Raw genomic sequence first — 20,836 nt, forward strand, 5'->3', positions numbered from 1 at the left:
CTCCACGCCCACCCCCGGCTTTGCTGCCTCTGTCAACGCTTCTTTCATCGCAGAGCTCAGCCATTGTAATGAGAGCAGTGGGATTTCTGACACGTGCCTGAGTAAGAGAATGTTGGTGCCATAACCGTGTGTGTGCGTGTGTGTGTGTGCGTGTGGAAGCCTCTGTCAGTCATGGGAAATCTCATGAGAGATGTCTTTAGTTAGGTCCTCGTGAAGCCTAGAGTCCATGTGAACGGTAAGACTTGACGTCTCCCACAGAAAATGTGGGCAAGGAAGTTCCACGAGGCTTGTCCTGACTGTCCTGTCACCTCCCAGAACGTTTCTGGTTGGATTTGCCACCTGGGTACGGGGACCGGGGAGGCCCTCCAGCCCCGCTCTGCTCTGCGGAGCCCCCGCTCGAAGCGGCTCCAGATTCTGCTTCTAAGTCATTGAGAGGCTGACTGGGCTGCTCTCCGCCGTGGGGAGAGCGCGATTAAATTGGCCTCAAGACCAAAGACTGAGGTGGGGGGGGGTGCTGGGCCAGGGCGGCACAGGCCACGTGGCCACCCGTGCGGGACCAGTGTAAGCCACGCCGTCCTGGTGGTTGAGCATTTCACACTGGAAAATAGGCTCCCTTCGGACTAGGCTCCCTTAGGATACGGACCTGTATGTCCTTTGCCATCGACTCCCTTCTCCTAACAACCCTCCATTTCCCACACGCTCTGCCCCACTTCCCATGCTCAGGGTGGGTGCGGTCCGTGGACACCCAGTAACTGGTGGTGGGACTCTGAGAAACAGAACCACGTCTGCTGTCTGGGGCAGGAGACCACAGAGCAGGATCTCGGCCAGCCTCTGCCTTAAAGGAAATCTTTATTAATTATGTATGGTTCACAGATGTCCTTTTAAAAACCCCAACTTTCTAGAGAAGCACAATCCTCATGAGTGGCTTCAGCTTTGCATCATGAGTCTTGTATTAAAATCCAAGTGGTACAATTTGTTTACACTATGATACTTTCTAAATAAACTCTTTTTAAAAAAAAAAAAAAAGTCTGGTCTCTCCTTAAATGTTACAGCAAAACAGATATAAAATAGACAATAAATTATAGTTTATATTTACAAAAAAGCTGTAAGTGCAAACAGTTTTAGATCATAAATGTATTATTTAATCAGTTTAGTATGAAATTGGCTTCCTAGTACATGATTGTGAAAAAAACACTTTAAAAATATTCTACGGTTTCTTCTGAGTCTTCCTTTCTACAAGAGAAACTGGGATTCGGGTTCATAAGGGCAAGCCCGCTGGACCCCCTCCTGGTGGCGGGGGTCGCCTTCCTCGCTTCCTCTCCTTGCTGGGTCTGACCCCGCCACCCGGCACGCAGTCGAGGAAAAGGCAAGGGACCGTTTTCCTGAAATGGGTGAAATCCTAGAGCCGGCCTTCCTGGGGCTAATGTGCTTTTTCCAGAACCCGAGAGGGGCAGGGCCGGCCTCGGGGCGCGGTCCGCGGCCAGCACCCGTGTACGGGGCCGCCGATGGGGGGGACGGGCCGAGGTGTGGGAGTGACGCAGCTGCTCGACCGAAATCCGTGTCCCACACCCGCGGGCCTCCACCCTGCTAAGGGCAGCGACAGAAAAGGCACTTCCACGCGGCCCCGGGGGCGGCCCGGGCCGCACACCTGCATGAACTGCCCTTCTCGGGGTGCATCCCCCGCCCACCACCCCCCGTTCCAGTTGTGACAAACTACGGACCGGGCCGGCGCCTCGGCCAAGATCACTCTTCCTCCTCTTAGGGTCATTTCCCCTGTTCACTCACTAACACCACAAATAGCTTCATCTAAAGCTAAAGCTAGTTTGGGTGGGCTCTGGGGGGGGCCCTCAAAGCGATGCTTCTGTCGTTACCAGACTCTACCGCCGACGTCCAAACCCTGCTCCCCGCACACCAGCGACTACCCGCGCCCTTTACCGTGTGAGCAAATTCTTCGGAGGCCCTGGGAAGCCGCCTTGGGCAGTGGGGCACCAACCGGCCTGGGGCCGCTTCAAGGCCGCGCCTCCCCCGTCCCCTCCTCCTGGGTTTGTTTTTTTTTTGTTTTTTATTGTTTTTTGTTTTTTTAAGGCAGATGTTATCTGGGAACCCAAGGCTGTATGTGTGTCCCCAGCAGCTGGTTTTGAGGAGTTAGTGGCATCCACAAGCTCTGACAACCATATTCCGGTATTTTTTCAAGATGACATTGGAGTTGTCATCAAAGTAAAGAACGGAGATGGCGTTCAGCTTAGTTGGCGCGCAGCACGGTTTGGGGACGTACTCAGGATTCATGAGGTGGACCTGTTGCCAAACAGAAGGGGAGAGGCACCGTTAAGGAGCCACACCTGGTCGTGGCTTCCTCCTCCCTCACGTGCCAGGGGCCCCCGGGTGCTCACCAGCGTCTGCACGATGGCGTGGTTCGTCGCGTTCATGTGCGCGTTGAGTGGGAAGGAACATTCTCCATCACAGTAGTTGGCGGCATAGCCCTTGGGTGCAATGATCCAATCCTTAGTTGAAGGCAAAGAGACACAACCTACGATCAGCATGTGCCCCTTACGTCATCCGTGCTCTCAGGAATCCTGGGAGCGGATACCCCTCGCCGGGGACAGCTGGGCACACAAACTCTGGGAGGCCAAGTTCATGTTCAGGCGGCAAAAGCTAGGGCATGAGCCTCATCTATCTGGCTCCAGAGCCTTCTCTCCCTCTGCAGGCCCACAAAGCCTTCAGTCGCTACCCACCTGCTGGGCCTGGGAGCACACAGGTGGGTGCTTAACGCACCTGGACCCACAGGCGCGGTCATCATAATGCCACCTGCTTATGGACGTCCTTTCCTATCACTCGTCACTTGTAACTCGCTTCTCAGAAACTAGTGGTGGTTCTCAGGTGTGGGGCTAATCGTCCGTGCTCTTCTAGATAATTCGGATGAGTCCATTGAGAGCCATTGGACCGTTAGAGGAGTTTCTCCAACCCTTTCTCAAAACACCAACAAGGTCCAAGTCCGTACGTGCCTCATGGACTATGAAAGACCAGGGGCAGAGCACCGGGAGCTGTGGAATTGATTCTGATGTACACAGAACGTGGGAACCTGGCTCCCTGGGAAGGTTGCTGGGGGCAGGGAGGGGGTGCGTTGGGCCACGAGGAGGCCGGCCCTTCATCCGCCTTCTGCCAGAAGCCCAGCCTCCGGAAGAGCTCGCAGGTACCGTCCCATGAGGAATCACCTGGGCCCTTAAGCTCAAGATCTTCGAGGACAGCCGCTGCCATCGAGAGGGAAGGGCCTTGGTCTCCCTTGCTGTCCAGAGAACTCACCTGCCATCCCAGGTCTTGGAAGCTCACATACAGCTCATGCTTCCTGCAGGCCGTTTTCAACTCACTGCTGTTGTAATCTGTCAGAGGAGAGCAGAAGATGCGCCCATCAGCTCATCCACTCTTTCACTTCAACACTAACGCGGGGCGGGGGGCGCCTGTGGGCCGGGCCCCGTACGAGGCGCAAGACGGCAGGGAACAAGGCCCCCGCTAGATATACATGTGGTCCCCAAACAGCTGTCAGGCTCCCAGTGGCCTCACTCAGGCCACCTCGTCCACGCAGGTGCGAGTGCTAGGCCGCCTGGCACCCGGTACGTGATCACGGACTTGAGTGGATGTCCGCTGTGAGCCCCTGCTGTATGCAAGGCCTGCGGAGGGGGCGCCTGGGATGCCCTGAAGCCCTCCTCGGGCTCCTGACTTGGGAGACCTCGTGTTCACCAGACAACTACCCTAGGTGGGATCTGCTGTGATTCCCACAGGGACAGCCTTGAGGCTACACCGGGGCTGTGGGAGACCTGGGCCCTCACAGGAGAGCAGCCTGAAGGGAGGGCAATGCAGCAGGGCCTAACCGAGAGGCCTGTGAGCCCGCCAGGGAGGGCCACCCCGCGGCCAAGATCACGTCCCCAGTCTCACTTCCAGGGTTGAGCCCGCTGACCTGCACCAAAGCACAGGCTCCTGGGACAGTAGAGCCTGGTGGGACTACGTGGGACGTGTGCACCTGGCCTGCGTGGGGCAGCCGCCGTGAGCCTGGCCTCACCTAGAGGAGTGTGGGAGCGCCTGGACCATTTAGGCCAGCGGGAGCAGCTCTCCTGGGAGGCGTCCTGTGCTGGGCGCCACGGGGAACAGGAGGCTGGCTCCCTCCAGGAACTCAGAGGCCTCAAGGAGTGGCGTGAGACCAGGAACTCACCCAAAACAATGTGGATGCTACGGGCAGGCGTCTGGGGAGTCCCACGGGGAGTTCAGAGAAGGGTCACGGTTAAGGGTGGGAGTGAGAGGAAAAGTGAGTGGTTCTGGTGGAATGAGTTGTAAGGACATGGGGCGATGAGTCAGGCGAGATAAAGCCAGGGAAATGAGTGGCCTGGAATGGCAACCGGCATCATCTGGACTTTCTACCAGAGGCATTAAAGTAGGCCTGTGAAGGTGTTTGAGCCAGAGGGGCCTGCGACTGGCTTTAGGAACTACTGTCATAGTGAACCGTGAGGCCAAAGGATCCATCCTGTGCTGGTGTCCAGAGACATCAGAAGTAGCCTCCAGAGAAAGGGTCTGAACCGACTGAGCTACCCAAGCGCCCCAAGACTCCAGAGAAAGCTTCTTGATCTACAATGGACTTCGATGGATGCAAGAGCAGGAGGTCCCTTGCATGCCACCTCTGCCCTTTTTAATCACACGAGCCAGTAAATCACCTAATTGTTGAAAGCCTACTTGACCTAGGTTCCCTGCTACCTGGACACCTGGGCCCTGAAGTAAGACGGGGTGTGCAGATCTCAGGAGTTTGGAAGGCAGAGAATCAAAGGGCACGGACACAGCTCAGTCAGCTCTCCCGGGAGGAGAGACCGGCCACCTTTTGAAGGTGATTTGCTCATTCTAACTTTATTCATGCTCCCTTCCTGCCTTTTCAGCTTGCAGGGCAACCCAAGCTGTAATTTCAAGTACCCAGAAGTTGAATGCAAAGCCACCCCGGAGGGAGATTTTCACGATGAAGACTCTCTGTAAAAAAACAAAAAAACAAAACAAACAAACAAAAGAAAAACAAGAAACCACCCACCATCCACAAAGCAAGACAGGAACCTCCTGCTGAAAATAATCCCTCAAGAAAACAGCAGGCACACAAAGGAACTGTCCCAAAAGGAGAGTTAGGATAGAAGAGAAAATACAGGGACTGCAGGCAAGGGTCATCCCTGAGTGGGGTTACAAAACGAATATCTAACGGAAGGGATAAAATAAGAAACAGAAACCCTAAAGCAAGGACATTTTGGATAAACAACGGGCCAAAAGAACACGTGGATGTGAAAGACAACAAAATAGAACTTTATAAAATTCTGCTGGAGAGACAAATGAAATGGATGGGTTAGATAGCAGATTAGACACCAATGAAGAGAGGATTAAAGAAGTGAACAACGAATTTGAAGAAATGCCCCCAAATACAGCTTGGAGTACCATGGCTTGAAAATTGAACTCTCTCTCTCTCTCTCTCTCTGGGAAGAGATAATGAAAGACAGAATGAAAAGTCCAATGCATTTCCAATAGGAGCTTCTGAAGAGAATATTGGGGAGTTATATTTGAATACAGGAATACGTGGGAATTTTCTAAAAGTGAAGGAAGGCCAGCGTCTTCATATTGAAAAGGCTCAGTGAGTCCTGAGCAGAGTAAATAAATTCCTACCTGGCCGCACATGGTGACACTGGAGTATATATTAAACGCAGAGGAATTCTTAAGAGAATTCTGGTAATTCTTCTTATCTTTACCAGAAGATAAAAAGAAAATGAGCCACAGAGGAACACCAAGCAGATGGGCAGCCAACTGCTTTGCAACAAAAATACACAACATAAGCTGTTTAACACCCTGAGAATGATGCCATCAACCCAGAATTCCATACCTGGCTATGGCAGATGTTTCCTGCGTGGGCTACCCGGGTTCCAGTAACACCTCTCCCCTCTCACCCAGACAGGTGGGAATCAAGGCCCCATCTCCCATAAGGTAGCTCCTGCCTTTGTCCCCTGGCGACTGAGTATCAGCTTTTGACGAGAAGTCATGCAGATGCCCCCACCTTTGACAGCGTGACTCCAAGGGGAAACCAAGAACGGGTGGCATGGCAGCGAGTGTCCAGGGTGATAGCATCCAGAGCACACTGTCCTTGTAACCGGGTCGGAGCTTGATCACTTAATTCCCTACGTGGTTCTCCAGCCTTCTTGTTGGCTGGATGAGTGCCTGCTACTCTTATTTTTCGTTAGAGTCTGCTTCTTTTTCATGTAGTCAAGAAGGGCCTTGACCCACTAAATGATTATTCAGTAGTTGGGAGACAGGGAGAGCAGGGCCCAAGGGAGGGGTCACTCTCTCATCGGGGTTGGTGGGCCTGGCTCTCTGTTAAGGTGTCTTCCAAGCAGAGACCCGCAGGAATGTTGGGAGCAAGGCGGGAGGCTGTCTGGGGCAAGGGGAGTCTGCACGGTGGGAACAGCAGATGTGAAGGTCCTGGGGCGGCCTGCTGTAGAACAGCCCGGTGAAGTCCGCTCTGTGTTCATGAAAGACCCCATCCCCTGTCCACCCACTGGGCGCACAGCCCCTGGACGCTTCCCATTGGAGTTAGGCGTGGCCATGTGCCTCGACCCTGCCCACACAGAGGGGAGGCAGGGAGAAGGGAGGTGTGTGCTCCCAGGCCTGGCCCTTCTGAACTCGCCCACAGTCCTCTGCCCCTGCACGTCTTCTCCTGCCAGTTGCAAGTCTGAAGACTCCAAGGCCTCAGTTCCTTGCATTCTTGAAGTCGTCCTGGGTTAGATGATAAGTGATATGACTCCCCAACTTATAGTCCCAGTCTAGAATTATCCTGCCTGATCCCAGTTGGCTTTGTCCCCACAAAGTAAACATTCCCCACAAATGCCTTCTCTGTCCTGGGACCACGATCTCCCCAACGTCCAGCTTGGAATCATGAGCTATGGGAAAAGCAGAGATTTCTGGGGTACCTTTCCTTCCAGGCCATTGGACATGGCGAGGAATATTATAACCCGGGAGATACAAAAGTCATGAAATTGCCCGACGGTTCCAACTCACGGGTCAGGCAACAGGTTTAGGATGGGGGCTGGCCGCCAGGAAGACCAACCAAGGTGTCACGGCCAAGGACCTTGCTTCTGCCTTCCACAGCTCTAGCTCTGTGAGCCTCCTGCGACTCTGACTCTCAATGCGCAACAAAGAGAACTTTCTCTGTAAGAACAGCTATTTCTTTTAGAGCTAGACACTGGTATTTTTGTTAAGATCGGGGCCAGAGAGAGGAATGGAGGGATTCTACTCTGTTTTCCCTCCCACGGACCCTCTCAAGCTGCACTTAGGATGCCTTAGGACTCCATGCTGCATGCGGGCAGAGGGTGTATGAATATTTGGGAAGGTCAGTGCTCCTCAAAATACCTGTGCCTGCCACCCCGGGGTCGGTGCCCTGGGTCGTGGAATTACACGGCCACGCACCGTTCCGTTGGGTTTTAGGAGGGCTGACGGATTGCGGGAGAGCATCCTCCCGCCCTGGCCGCTCGCTATTTGTTGGGATGCAGGGTCTGGAGAGGGCCGGGGAGAGCTCCTACAGCGACAGGACACGCCCGCTGCAGTGGGGAGAGGAAGGCAACCCAGCTTTCCCCAGACGGGGGTTGCCAGGCACGGGGAAGGCAAAGGAAAAGCAGCCGCGCGGCTGGGCACAGCCACAGGCGGGAGGCCGGGCCACACGCCCTGGGGGCAGCCGTCCTCCGTGGGACCCACGGGCGGCCCCATGCCCACCTGGTGAGACGCATCGGGGAGCGCGAGCCCCGTCTCCGACGGTCAGGCCAGAGTCCTCGGAGCCGGGCCCCCGCTGCCCAGCTGAGTCTGCAGACTCTCGAACCTGGGTCACAGGGAGGGGGGCGCGCACGCCGGCGATGCCATCGCCCCTTCACCCCCAGAGCCCGTCTGCAGCCCCCAGGGCTGCCCGGGCGTCCCCGGATGCAGATGTGGTGCAGGCTGGTCTGGGACCTGAGACACATTTTCGAGGAATCTGGCCTTTTCGAAGTTGAACAAGAGGAAGTGAAATCTGGCTTCCGCTCGTTCCCCGGGATTCGGATTCTTCGGCCGAACGCGGAGGGCAGGCCCCGGGCGCAGGCCAGCGCGGAGTCAGGCGCCGCCAGACCAGGCCCAGGGCGGCTGAGCCGAGGCCGGACCGCCAGGGCCTGGCCACACGTGGGTTGGGGCGGAGAAACCCCGCTACCAGGTGACACGACCGGAGGGGCACAGGAGCCCCGGGACCCGTCTCCTCCATATCAGACAAGGGCAGCTCCACAGCTGCTTCCAGCAGGAGAGAAACGCTTTCCCTCACAGGGAGCTGGGGCGGCCCCACCCTGGTGGGGAGGGAGGCCTGAGAGGCCGGAGGGCTGAGTTCTGTTGGTGGAAGCTGTTAGGGAAAAAGTGGTCCTGAAGTAAGCTTCAGAAGCGGGGCAGACCTTGGGGCACCCGACGGGCTCCGTGCAGGGAGCATGCTGACTCTGGATCTCAGGGTTGTGAGTTCAAGCCCCATGTTGGGCATGGGGCCTGCTGGACAGAAAAAAAAAGCCCCCAAAGGAGCCCTGCCTGTTTGCCCCCTAAGGGAGGAGCATCTGGCAAAATCCTCTGGCCTCTGTCCCCGCGGATGCTGCGGAGCAGAGCAGAGGGGCTCTGGGGGGGCCGATGAGGGCAAGGGCGCGCTCCCCGCACAGGGCCCCCCGCACCTCGCCAGGCCTTCTGGGCCGTGGAGCGGTGGTGCAGACCCCCCCACCTGGATGCCCCGGCCGAGCGGGGCTGAGCGCCCTGGGCCAGGTCCTGGCGACCCTTTGTCCCTGGCCTCGGGGCCGTGGCCCTGACACTCAGGTTCATGGGTGACAGTCTCTGCCCCCCCCACCACCTCAGCATCCGGGCTTCCCTGCGATGCTCCAGGGGCGTTTCCCCCTAGGGCGAGAACTAACGAGACTAACGGGGCCTGGCTGAGCCCTGGGCCGCCTCCCCCCGTCCCCCGGACCCCGCAGGGGGGCACTTCTGGGGCTCAGCACGGTGAGGACAGGGTGCTCCTGACCCCGCTGGAAGCAGGTGGCGTGCCCAGCCCCGCTCACGGCACCCCCGTCCCCGGGCACCGCACACCGGTCCTGCCCAGGCACGAGGGACACATCCCGCCACCCCGGAGGGCAGCCCCACTCCTCGCGGCCGCCCCCCGGAAGCTGCACGCACCGCAAGGCCCACCGGAGCCACACGAGGGGAGGCCTTGGGCCCGGCCACTGGCTTCCTCCTGCCGCCCACTGGCCACACGGGACGGGACCCAGGCTTCCCGGGCACCAGGGGCCAGGAGAGTCTCGGGGGCACGAGTCCCGGATGAGCAGGGACAGCACCGCCATGACCCTGACCCGCAGGGCTGCGAGGCCGGCTGGCCCCAGGGGCACCACCGGGAGGAGCAAGGCAGAGAAAGGACAAAGTCAAGGCAACCCGCGAAACCGGGGTGGGGGGAAGCAGGCCGGGGCTCCTGTGCGGGCTGGGCCCTGTAGGCTGGGCTCCTGCGCAGCAGGCCGCACACCTGCCAGCAGCTGGGGACACAGTGACACGCCCCACGGGCCCCCAGTGTTTGAGCCCAGGCTACAGGGACTTCCCAGAGGAAACTCGTGTTTTAGAGGAAACAATTCGTGGCTCTCATTTCCCCTCCCTCCTAGAAGGATGGGGCCAAGAGCAGCCCCGCCGTGGGGAGGGCCCTCCGCCTCCACTGCCCTGGCCCCTCCGTCCACATCCCCCGCCCTTCCAGCCCACCTGATCCAGACGAGGCTCTGGCTCCCCCGAGCTCACGGGGTGGCCGTGGCGCACGCGCCGGAGGAAGCCCAGGTCCTCGAGCCCTGCTGCGCGGACAACTGCAGGTGGGGGTCATCTCACAGAAAGCGGGGGGCGGGGAGCCTGATTTTCAGAATCTAGATTTTGTTTACAACCAGGATGGTTAGACAGGGTTCGAGGCAACGGGGAGGTCTTGTTCCTTTTGTGGGGCCAGAATTTCAAGATCTCCTGCTCCATTATCTTGGGTGGACTTTGGTCTCTTCTCGGCCTTTATTTCGATTACCAAAGAATGCAGAGATTAAGGGTCTTGAAAACAGACAAAGGCTTCTCTCGAAGACTGAGCACTAAGACTCCCAGTACTTTAAGCACCTCTGCTCTCCCTGTTCCCTCCTAGACTGAGTCTCCCGGCCCCCAGCATCCTCTCAGGAGCTGGTAGTGGTTGAACTATTCAGGCCTCCTGCAGCTCCTGGTCATGCCTGTTACTGCCTTTCAGCATCACCTGCCATCAGGACATTCATAAGGGGTCAACTAGGGATGGGGTAAAGGGGAACCTATCACTCCTTGACACCTTTTATCCCAAAGGAGCTTACTGGCAAATGAGAGTCAGGTATTATAAATAGGGAGTTCGACATGATTCTGTTGAATCACTAACGTCCTGTCTGTCCGCCACAGCTGTGGAGAATTAAGATTTGCTTTCTTTTAGAAAGCCCCGAACAAGCCTCTACCTCTTGACCAAGACATCTGGAAGCCAAGCTGCAGGCCCTAAAATTTTAATTTAAGATCAAAATGACAAATTACAATTCCCAATTCCTTTGAAGAACCATAAAGAGTAACTCAAAGCCCTGACCCACATCCATTCTTCTCCAGCTCTGGATGTCCATGGGGTGGGGGTGGGGGTGGGGATGGGGGTCAGCTCACTCAGTGTTGGCATGCCAACCTATGCAAGCACATGACGACCTAGTGGGGACACTTGCCAGGAACTCACAGGCCAAATACACACTGACCGGTCAGGATGAGGCCCCCAGCCTACTGCCTGGAGTTCCCTAAAATCTACAGCAAGATTTCATAGTCACAACAAAGGACCCAAGCCACTATTTTGCAAGTGGTGAAGTCCCGGTTGCCTTTCTTATGCTGAGAGCACACTGAATGGTCCTAATTGGGAAGTTCAAGAGATAAAAGATCAGAACTGGAATTATCAGTAGGGTCACTGGCATATCTATATGTACCAGAACCATACTCCCCTCCCACACCCACCCAAGACCCTTAAAGACACGTGTTTGGCTGGGTTGGAAAGACGTGGAAGGAGGAAGGACTCTGAAATGCTAACACGTAGCACTGGAAGCAGCAAAGGACTCCTCCCAAAGGACAGACAGGGTCTTGAAGGCTCGCTGGTTCGCAGATGGTTGGCAGCAGTGCGTGGTGGCAACAAAAACATCAAGGATGAAAGAGGCCTGAAGGTCACCGAATTTTACACGAATTGTTAAAAGTGGCAGAAAAGTTCCCAAACCCTCATCTGCCAAAACCAAGAGCAATTCCAAGTCACAGCGTTGGCAGCCAGGGGGTTGACATGGCATGGCTGAGAACCTCAGACTCACATCGTGTTAACAACTCCCTCCGCAGTAAGGTCCGGAAAGATCCTGGGAAATTAGCTCGACTGGTGTCTAGAGCTCCCACATGGAACCTTCCCTCAAGGCCATTTGTGCACAGTCCTGGTAGTGAACTGGCCAGGTGGTGTCACAGGCCCCCAGAAGATGAAGCAATGAACCGCAAGAGAAAGTTACCATAAAAGACGGTGAACGGAAGCCACTAGAAAGATGGGAGCTAACAAACCCGAGGGCAGGCTGGCGCAGGGCAGTAGGGTGGTGGAATTGGAGGCTGAGAAAGAACTGCCAGATTCACTGGAATCCCCAACGGGCTGCACAGCACGGCTTGGACCATGACTCGTAAAACATGTGCAAAAGTGATCAACAATACTGTCCAGATGAGATCCAAGCCGCTGGAGAAGTGCGACACAGCCAACACCCGTCATTCACTGGGAGCAGACAGCTGCAGAGAAGCAGGGGCAAGTGAAAACCATCCAGGGAGCCTTCGATCCAAACCCACACTTCGGTGCATGTGTTTGCAAAGTCCGCCTTGAAGGCCAATGCAGACGTTCGAGCAGATTCTGGTGGGCGGTGGGGAGGAGGCCGACGGGGCTCTTGGCCTTTCCCTCGCTGCGGACTTGCCCTGTCGGCCCAGGCATCTGCAGCTCGGTTCCAAAAATAGCCGCACATTTCCCTGCCATGTTTCACCCCGATGACAGGCAATTTGATGGATTATGTTCACTTCTCTGCCCAGATGCAGGATGGTCTCTGATGGGCTTCCGGTGGTGGTTGTCTCAGCGGAGAAATATTAATTCCCTGGGAGCACTCTGTGGAAGAAGGGGGGCAGCAGAGGCAAAGTAATCTCTTCCTTCAAACTTCCAGGAGATTTCCAAAGGGAAAGTCCACCTCGGGTCACACCAGAGAGGACAACTTTCTGTCTCAGCTGCGGCTCCCTGCTTCACGAAGGTGGGCAACATCTGGTCCCACGGCGGCTTGGCACAAACCAGACAACCCATTTCTCTGCGTAGCAGGCAGTCTTTCTGGAAATCCTTTCTCCAGGAGCAACCTCTCCCCTTGTACGTCTGCTCCCATTAATGGCAAGGATGAATAAGGAAGAAAATGCCAAATATCTAAAGTGGCACTTCCGTGGGCCCGACCTGAGCAATTTCTTGACCAGCTTCAGAGGGTCTTTGAAGACACTAAGAGGGAAGGAGGGTCCTTCCTAGTAACACTCTCTTCGGGGGTCTGAGCCTTTGAAGGAGTGAGGCCAGAGGTACCCGTATGAACTCTCTTGTCCTAGTACCGCGGGAAGGAGCAAAGCGTATGGGCGAGGACCAGGCTGGGAGGCGGGGGTGGGAGGCCCAAGAAAGAGCAGATACGCTGGCCTCTTAATACACGTTCGATCAACTTTCATATTCCTATTTAATAAACTTGTCAAATGCTAATTTTTAAAAAAAAGCTGAAAGAGACATGGAAAAAGAATAGTTGGATGATCCTGGTAAAAACCCAAATCAGAGACATGTTTTTCCAATTACAAAATCTGTTGTGTGTACTTGGGGGAGGGGGTGTTGAATAAATCAAGTGAAATTTCAATTTTAAAAAAGCAATCAACATTTCAAGAGCTGCCTTCGTGTCTGGGGTCCCAGCGCCAAAGCGACCGCAGTTCATTAATGAATCGACGCCCGCCACGGGCAGCCTCCTTCATCGCGCCCTGAAGGGGGACACGGACATGAAGGCCTCTCTTTAGCAGGCTTCCTCAGAGGCGAACAAAGGAAAGCAATCATTTCTTCTTCTTCTTTCTTCTGTTTTTAGTGGTAAACACGGGAACACCCACGCTGCACGACGCTTCCAAGAAACACCAGGATGACAAAAGCAGCAAAATGTCACCTCACACTGGGTGGTGGATCCTCTAGCTCTACAGCTCAGTTACTCGTAAGAGGGATGGCTTAGTAGGTCGGAACCTAAAACGGAGATGCCTCTTCCCAAAGAGAAATGGAGCACTCTGGAAAGCTGCGTGAAGTCTTTCTGGCCGCTGACGAGGACACTCTTAAATAGTCACCTGGTAGAACTGGTGCATCTTCCAGAAGCATCTGACATCCTTTCTTGGGTCCTAACATACGCCCTGGGGACCTGCTTCCTACAACTGGATGCAACTACTCTGGGCATTATGAGGGACCAGATCAAATACTTATTTAACCCCAACAAACCGACCGAGTGTGCGTCATCCCCACTTAAAAGACAAGTAACCCGGAAGCTGAAATAGGTTTGCCCAACGTCACGGACTAGTAACAAGGGAAGCAACATCTCTGACTGCAAATCCCACCGCAAATCTTCAACTTCATGCTTGAATCCTGGGCCAATTCAACAGCTCAAGGAGACCCAGGACTTGTAAGCCTTGGCTTTAGAGCAAGATGCATCTCTTTGAATTTGGTGCCTACTAGCGATGTGAGCTGATATTAGGAAGCAACACCTGCTCCCCACACTTCATGTTTTGATGAGTGGACTTCCATATCCCTTTCTAGTAAGACACAGCATGGGGGCGGGGGCAGCGGGAAACACCTCTGAAGGACTACTGAATTGACACTCAAGCAGTAGGAGTTCTTTCTCTCTCTAGCCCTCGGAACCTGCCTGTTTGGGGCAGGATGGGGCTGACCCCATTCCCTAGCTCAGAGGTGAGCACCTGGCCTCAGCCTGGCTTTCTACGGAAGCTACTACCAGAAAGAGATGTTCTCTTCTGAAGCTGAGGTTACCAAGTGGGATAAAATCCTGGGACTACCGGTTGCCTCCACCACACAGAGATGGTCTTTCTGAGAATGCCACCAATAAGGGAAAACAGAAGAAGAGAAGGCAAGGTAGGTCACACTGTGTGAGCCCATGAATCTGGCCAGGCCTAAGATAGAATCCGCAACTTCCGGTTCAATGCACCAATGAAACCGGTCGGAGACGGTTGTCGGAGCTGAGTTTCCATCACTTTCAGCCAAGAGCATGGACAAGTACGAGTCCATCTCACACAAATACACCACGTTTGTTTGTATGCCACAGCCTCCCAGGAGTGACACGACTAGAAGAAAATCTAGGTGTTCTCAGGACCTTTGTGTGAATGAAAGAGGAGTTGGAGAAATCTCATCAAACAGAAGGATGCTCTTCTAGAAAACCAGATGCTCAGGTGTCTAGCCTGCAAACTCAGTCCCCAGAGAACAAACATCCCCTTCTGATGGCTCTAGGAACCCTTCTAGGTAATTGGTGGCTGTGATGAGGCACCTGTAGGCCTTTGTAGTTCTGGGCAGAAGCCAGGTAACAGCTGACACCATCAGCACATCCTTGTTCTCATTGAGACCTGAGTGCTAACCAGGCTTCCTTTCTGGAAAAGAAAGGGGGGGAGGCTCCACCCAAACCTACCTGAGGCGCTGGAGACCCGTGACACATCCTGGGACTGGGTAGAGCGATTGCGGCTCTGCTGGCGGCGCCGACCGGGGGCCGACCTTGTGGTGCGCACGTGGACCTCACTCACTTTGAAGAAGGCCACCATGAAGGGCTGCTTGTCGTAAGGCCCATCTCTGCCCACCAGGCCTGCGGCTCGGGGGTTGATGGGGAGTCCTTGAATGCAAACCACAGAACCGGTCTTTAGTCCATGGAAACTTGTTCCTATAAGCTGCATAGCTGAGCCTCCCTCACCGCGCAGGTGTCAGCCACAAAGAAGGAGCGTGAGGGAAGAGCACTAGGCCTTCTCAGAGCCCTGCTGCCTCCCTTTGGATGGGCAAAATCAAAACACTCCTTCCAAAGCTCCACGAAACCAAAGCAAGGACTGGCGTGAACTCCCAGGCCCTCCCATTCCTGAAAGGCTTCCTGATGTGACCGTTCTTTTCTGATCATATGCCTCCCAAACAGGGAGGTGACTGACTTCACAGGCAGTGTGGGCCCCGTCTGAGGACCTGTGTGGGGAGTCTGAGCCGTTGAGCTTTGGTGCTGGAGGAGTAGGGGGCACTGGAAGGGTTTCTGTCCAAACCTCCCCTCCCCGGCCCCCCACCCCAGCCAATAGTCAGAATGTAGCCTGGCCTCCCCTGCCTCTGTGAGCGGTCTTCCCATTGTTTCTGGAACTCAGACCATCTACTTATATCCAGTCCTTCCTGGAGACCTCCAGGAAAGATTTTGCTTTTCAGTAGCAGTTATGAGGGAACAGTCAGTGAGGTCACCCCAGAGCTGTGGTCTCCACCGGAAACCATGGCTCTATCCTAACTGTTGGAGAGGAAATGGAAGAAAACTGTTGGCCGATTTTGGCAAACTTACCATCCCGGGTCACCACGCTCAGCTGTAGCCCCATGTTGTGCTGTGGGGTCACGACCCACAGATTGCTAGTGGCTGTGATGTCAAATTCCAGCCAGCCTTCTTCTGAGGCCCACACCACGCGGGTGTCCAACAAAAACAGGTCAGAGTCTCTGAAAGAAAGAAGAGATGGTGTGGTGAGTCGCGTGCTGCCCTCTCGGCCCACCCTCTCTGTCCTGCCTTGGCGTTAGGATGAAAACACCAACGTTGGGTTACGTGCACACAGGAGGAGCCACGCACAGTGCCCTACTGCAGCTCTGGCTCGTGTGACACACCGGACACATGCATGGCATGATCTGGAGAGGAATACATGCTAGGGAGCTTCACAGAAATGAGTTTTCTCCCCAAAATATGTAGATCTCTCAACTTCATCAAAGGCCTTGCTATGGCTGTTCATGCCAAGTCTTCCTTGGAAATAAGGAAGGGAGGGCAGGAGGAAGAAAGTAAGTTATATTGTTGCTTACTTTGTGGTAAACGAACTCTAAAAAAAAGAGCAAGGAGGGGTGTGAGGGAAAGGATTGGGAAAATATTAAAATCAGGAATCATATGAGCAAAAAAAAAAAAAAAAAGGGTATGCTTTGTTCATTTTTCTCTTTTGTAAAATGAGGACCCGACAATCTTCATATGTTAGTTCCTGTGAAATAAGGAGAATCAAGAGGCCACATCAAATCTGTGAGTAATCATCAGTTCCTTGCTTTTAATTACGGCCTTTGAGCAGTCCATGCTGAGTGTGGGCTCCTTTCTTGTGTGGACGGTGTAGCTGTGGGTGGATGTTGAGTGATTTTAAAGTTCATCCCGGTGCAGCTGTGAGCCATGGCTGGGCTTCTTGTAGGAAAACCTGGAATCCATTCTTTCCACTGGGCTCCAAAAGGAGTAGTTTTACATATGTATGTATTTCTTATAGTTTTCAACTAACATAACCCTGGGAGTCGTGGGAAGATGGATGAAGGCTTCTTCCCACTCGTGCAACACTTGGTGATAGAGCGGTATTAGGGGACGGTCCCCTTCGTGTGTTTCAAGGATACTCTGAATCTGAGCTGACATCCCAGGGTCACGGGCATGAAATGGCCAGGCACTCCCAGGCCAGGGAAGGGCACCATTTTGGCCATGGAAAGATTGAAATCCTCGGGTACCATCTTTTACAGGATAGAAAAATTACTAGAACCCTGCATCATTAAGATGAGCACTGCAATGCAAACACCGAATGTTGAAATTGGTTATAAGGCGCTCTTGTGCACTTCGTTCTCCTATCAACGATCCTGAGAGATGGTTGAGGATCACGATCCCCATGGGACGGCTGGGGAATCGGACTCGTCCTTGAGGTTACAGCCATGCAACTAAGATCAAAAGCTGGTAAATGAAAGAGCTAGCTAGTGAAAAGCAGCAAGCACGTCCAGTTTTCCGTACTGTGTCCCTGCTGTTCGAGATTGTTAAGAAAGGCCAACCCGTGGCAAGGGAGTACAATTTCTCTCTGCCCCATCAAATCTTCGTGAGGCCAGTGAGATGTTGGGAGTCAAAAGTCTTAGATTTCTGAGGGGAAACAATTTTTCCTGTTTACGTGGCTTAGAGTTAGAAGGAAACTCTACCGTCATCTTTTCCAAGCTTAAAACAGTAGGTACAGCGAAAAGGAGTTTACTCAGCTGCCGACCAGAGTCTGCAGGGGGCCACATGCGGGCCTGCCATCTTTAAAGCACTCCCCGATGTGCCTGTGTCATACCTCCTGTTGACAAATTGCCCCCCAGGCCCTAGGTAACTGTGAGCAGGGAGACAGGGGGTGTTCATAGAAAACAGCAAGAGTGGACTGCAAGTCCAAAGCTTTGAAGTGAAGATATAAAAAGACATAAATTCTCTTCTGGAAGGTTGGAGAAGACCCTCATCCAGGAATAACACAGACACGACGAACAGCACTGTGGGAAAAGGAGCCCTGGTCCCCCGGCAGGGCAGGCACGTCCTTCTGGCACCCTCTAGAATGAGAGTCCAGGGCGCCAAGCTGCCCCTGAGTGAAGGGGGTCACTCGTCGCTGTTCACAGAGCTTAGGTGACGCACCTGTGCACCTGGCAGACAATTCTTAAAGACTTGGCACGAGGATGCAGAAAACTACAGTCTGAGATAGGAGGGCGGCGGAGCTGGTACAAAGAGCTAGAATGAACTTTAATTTGGAAAAAGTAGGGTCTATGAAGCAGGAAACAGGAGTCATTACAGGAGACAGTGTGGGGCAGGGTGGAAGTCTCCCACAAAGGAGAGAAAGCAGAGAGAAGGAGAAAAGGGCACGGATTAAAGGGGAAAAGACGAACCCCAAGTTAATCTTGGGATAAAGGAAGAAGGCTCTGAGGGGAGGAGGATTAGCAATCGGGAGGTGGAAGGGATGCAAGCCACAAGGCGAGTGGGGACGCGTAGATGCGAGCGGCCTGGCTTACTCTCCTGCCTGCTCCTGAGTCACGCTGGGTCCCTGGGCACCTGTGCTGCTTCTCCACCTCCGTCCCTGGCCGGGCAATGGCGAGGATGCTGGTCCTCACTGCTCAGGGGGCCAGGGGGAACACACAGGCAATCAGATAGCTGAGCCCGGAAAGACAAAAGAAGTGGCTCACCGGCCGTGAGGTAGCCTCAAATTGTGATGCTCATTACATCATCTAGGAGGCTCGGGTCCACGGACGGAAGGAGAGGTAGAGCATGCACTTAAAATAAGTGGACTAAATGGAAGAGAAGCAACAAGAGTTACTGTGTGCTTCCAACATGCGGGATGCCCCAAGAGCCTCGCCTTTATTCCTTGGGGTCCGCAGAGAGCCAGATCCTCTCCCCGTCTCTCTTCTACAGCTGAGGGCATGGAGCCCACAGAGCTTAGGTGTGTGACCAGAACGTAAAGTCAGAGCCTATGCTCTTAGCCACCACATATCTAAAAAGCAGAGTCTAGAAAGGCCCAGGGCACAGGTTGAAAATACTGAATGAGGGCTCAGAAGGAGGTAAGGGATCAAATCTACTGCACAGAGATGCCAACATCAGCTGGATACAGAACCATGTTAAGATACTCAGAGCTTGGGGCAGCCCCGGTGGCTCAGCGGTTTAGCACCACCTTTGGCCCAGGGCGTGACCCTGGAGACCCAGGATCGAGTCCCGCATCGGGCTCCCTGCATGGAGCCTGCTTCTCCCTCTGCCTGTGTCTCTCATGAATAAATAAATAAAATCTTAAAAAAAAAAAAGATACTCAGAGCTGGCACATGATCAGAAATCACGAGCAGGTTCTCCTATCCAGGCCAGGGTAGGAAGGGGTGAAAGATACATGCAGGAAGGGACCAAAGATGGCCGCCACCTGCTGTTGGAACTCCAGTGACCTTCCCAGTCTTGCTCTACTCCTCCTCTCATGCAGAAGGCTCCCCATCTAGACTGAGAACACTACCGACATGCATTCACAGCCAGGGTGAAGAACTTAAAAAAAAAAAAAAAAATTACAGCTTTAAGGAGCAGCCTCTTTGGCTCAGCCTCAATGCTCCCAATAACACAGGTATTTAGGAAACACTATTTATGGCAAGTCACTGAAATGGGGTGGGGCCGGCTGATACCTATTTACTTGGCATCAATGACCTGCAGCCTGCCCAGTCTCCTGTGCAAGTATAGCCTCCAACAGGATGCATCTGATTTTGCCAGGTGAAAAACACAGGGATTCCCTTCTAAATCTGACTTCAGCAGACTCAAGGCCTGTCGTTCTTTCTAAAACATGCGTTACCAATGGATAAAGAATCCTAGGGTTTGGCCAAAGTGACCATCATGACTGGATTACTTGGATCTTCCTCTTGGGATGACTGACATGCTCAAGTTCATGTATCATGAAAGAAAATTCTGAAACAAGACAGAGAATTCTGAAACAATTTACTGGCTGTTTTGTTCTCTACCAACTCACAGAACCCCATGTTTCATGATGAATATGCATTCTATCTATCTTCGAGGATACAACAATTTTATTTTCGGTGTTAGCCCACTTGAGGTCTTTAGATCTTCCTGGGAAAATTAAGTTCTTAACAATTAATAAGCCTACCAAGGGATGTCTGGAAAATCTAGAAATTTCTAGAAAATTTTACAAAGTCACCCTGAGGCTAGAATTGACTGACCAGCAAGTCACTCATAGCAAGACTTGTAGAACTAGTGTTTTGTTGTCGAGGTCACCCCACCTGGTCTCTCCTAATACAAGCTCCCAAAGCCCCCGCCCTTGCAGGCGATACTGCATCAGGCTGGCGTAGAAAGCAGCATGGCAAACACAGTGGGTCCTATTTCTTTTCACCCTCGAAGAAGAGCAGGAGGTATCCGAGCTCCTAGTGGCTGGCTTTAGTCTTTCCTGACAAATGGCACCCACTAAGGTCACACTGCCCTAGACAAAGTGCCACTCTGCTTACTACTGTTTTACTAGAAAGAAATGTTCTTGACCAAGTGAAATTTATATGCTTGAAGCAAACAGATTTATGAGATGTTTGATAAGGTGAGCCTGTTGTCTTCTTCCTTTATTTCTTTACAACATCCCTTTGCAGTACGGCTGGACTTCACGGTAAACTAAGATATGAAACAACTCTCATCAAGTGATGGACCTGCTTTATGCAATGTGGCAAACTTAAATTTCAAAAAGAACGGAAGCCAAAAGCCAACCATTTTAGAAAATTAGATAGTAAATAAAGCAAGTGGTTTTACTTTCTTCTTATGTAATATATCATATACAGAGGATTATAAGTTTAAACTTTTACCACTAAAAGGAGGAAAGAATAGGATATTTGAAAACAGAGCACTACAAATCAGGGTAAACTGCTACACACACACGGATTTGGGTAATAAGAGTGAATGCACATTATTATTATATAATTAAGCTCTCACTGATGTTATGCCTCTCAGTATTAACTAATATTCACCTCAAGGACTAGCAGGGTATAAAGAGATGGTTTAAATATCAAAAACACCTTAACTCTGTATGACAGATTTCATCTTCAACAAACGGATACAAATCCGTTTGCTGACACAGTATTAACCTAGCGAGCCCTTACTTGGCGTTTACTACATGGATGCTTTTCCATATGCTAAGTCCTCACAACCACCATAAGAGGTAAATACTATTAATGCCATCACAGGCTTACAGAGAGGGA

General features: G+C 53.1%; 1 protein-coding gene across 1 annotated transcript in view; it reads right to left on the reverse strand.

The window, feature by feature from the left end:
* Positions 1-832: 832 nt before the first annotated feature.
* Positions 833-20,836, reverse strand: part of BMP6 (bone morphogenetic protein 6) — a 150,603-nt gene continuing 130,599 nt past the window's right edge. The window contains exons 3-7 of the mRNA XM_077886105.1: positions 15,681-15,829; positions 14,793-14,990; positions 3,301-3,377; positions 2,391-2,501; positions 833-2,295 (exon numbers count right to left, since the gene is read on the reverse strand). Coding sequence (XP_077742231.1) covers positions 2,146-2,295; positions 2,391-2,501; positions 3,301-3,377; positions 14,793-14,990; positions 15,681-15,829 — 685 coding nt within the window. The 3' untranslated portion in view covers positions 833-2,145. The remainder of the gene's footprint in view (positions 2,296-2,390; positions 2,502-3,300; positions 3,378-14,792; positions 14,991-15,680; positions 15,830-20,836) is intronic.

The sequence above is a fragment of the Canis aureus genome, chromosome 37, assembly GCF_053574225.1.
Source record: "Canis aureus isolate CA01 chromosome 37, VMU_Caureus_v.1.0, whole genome shotgun sequence".
NCBI classification, from domain to species: Eukaryota; Metazoa; Chordata; class Mammalia; order Carnivora; family Canidae; genus Canis; species Canis aureus.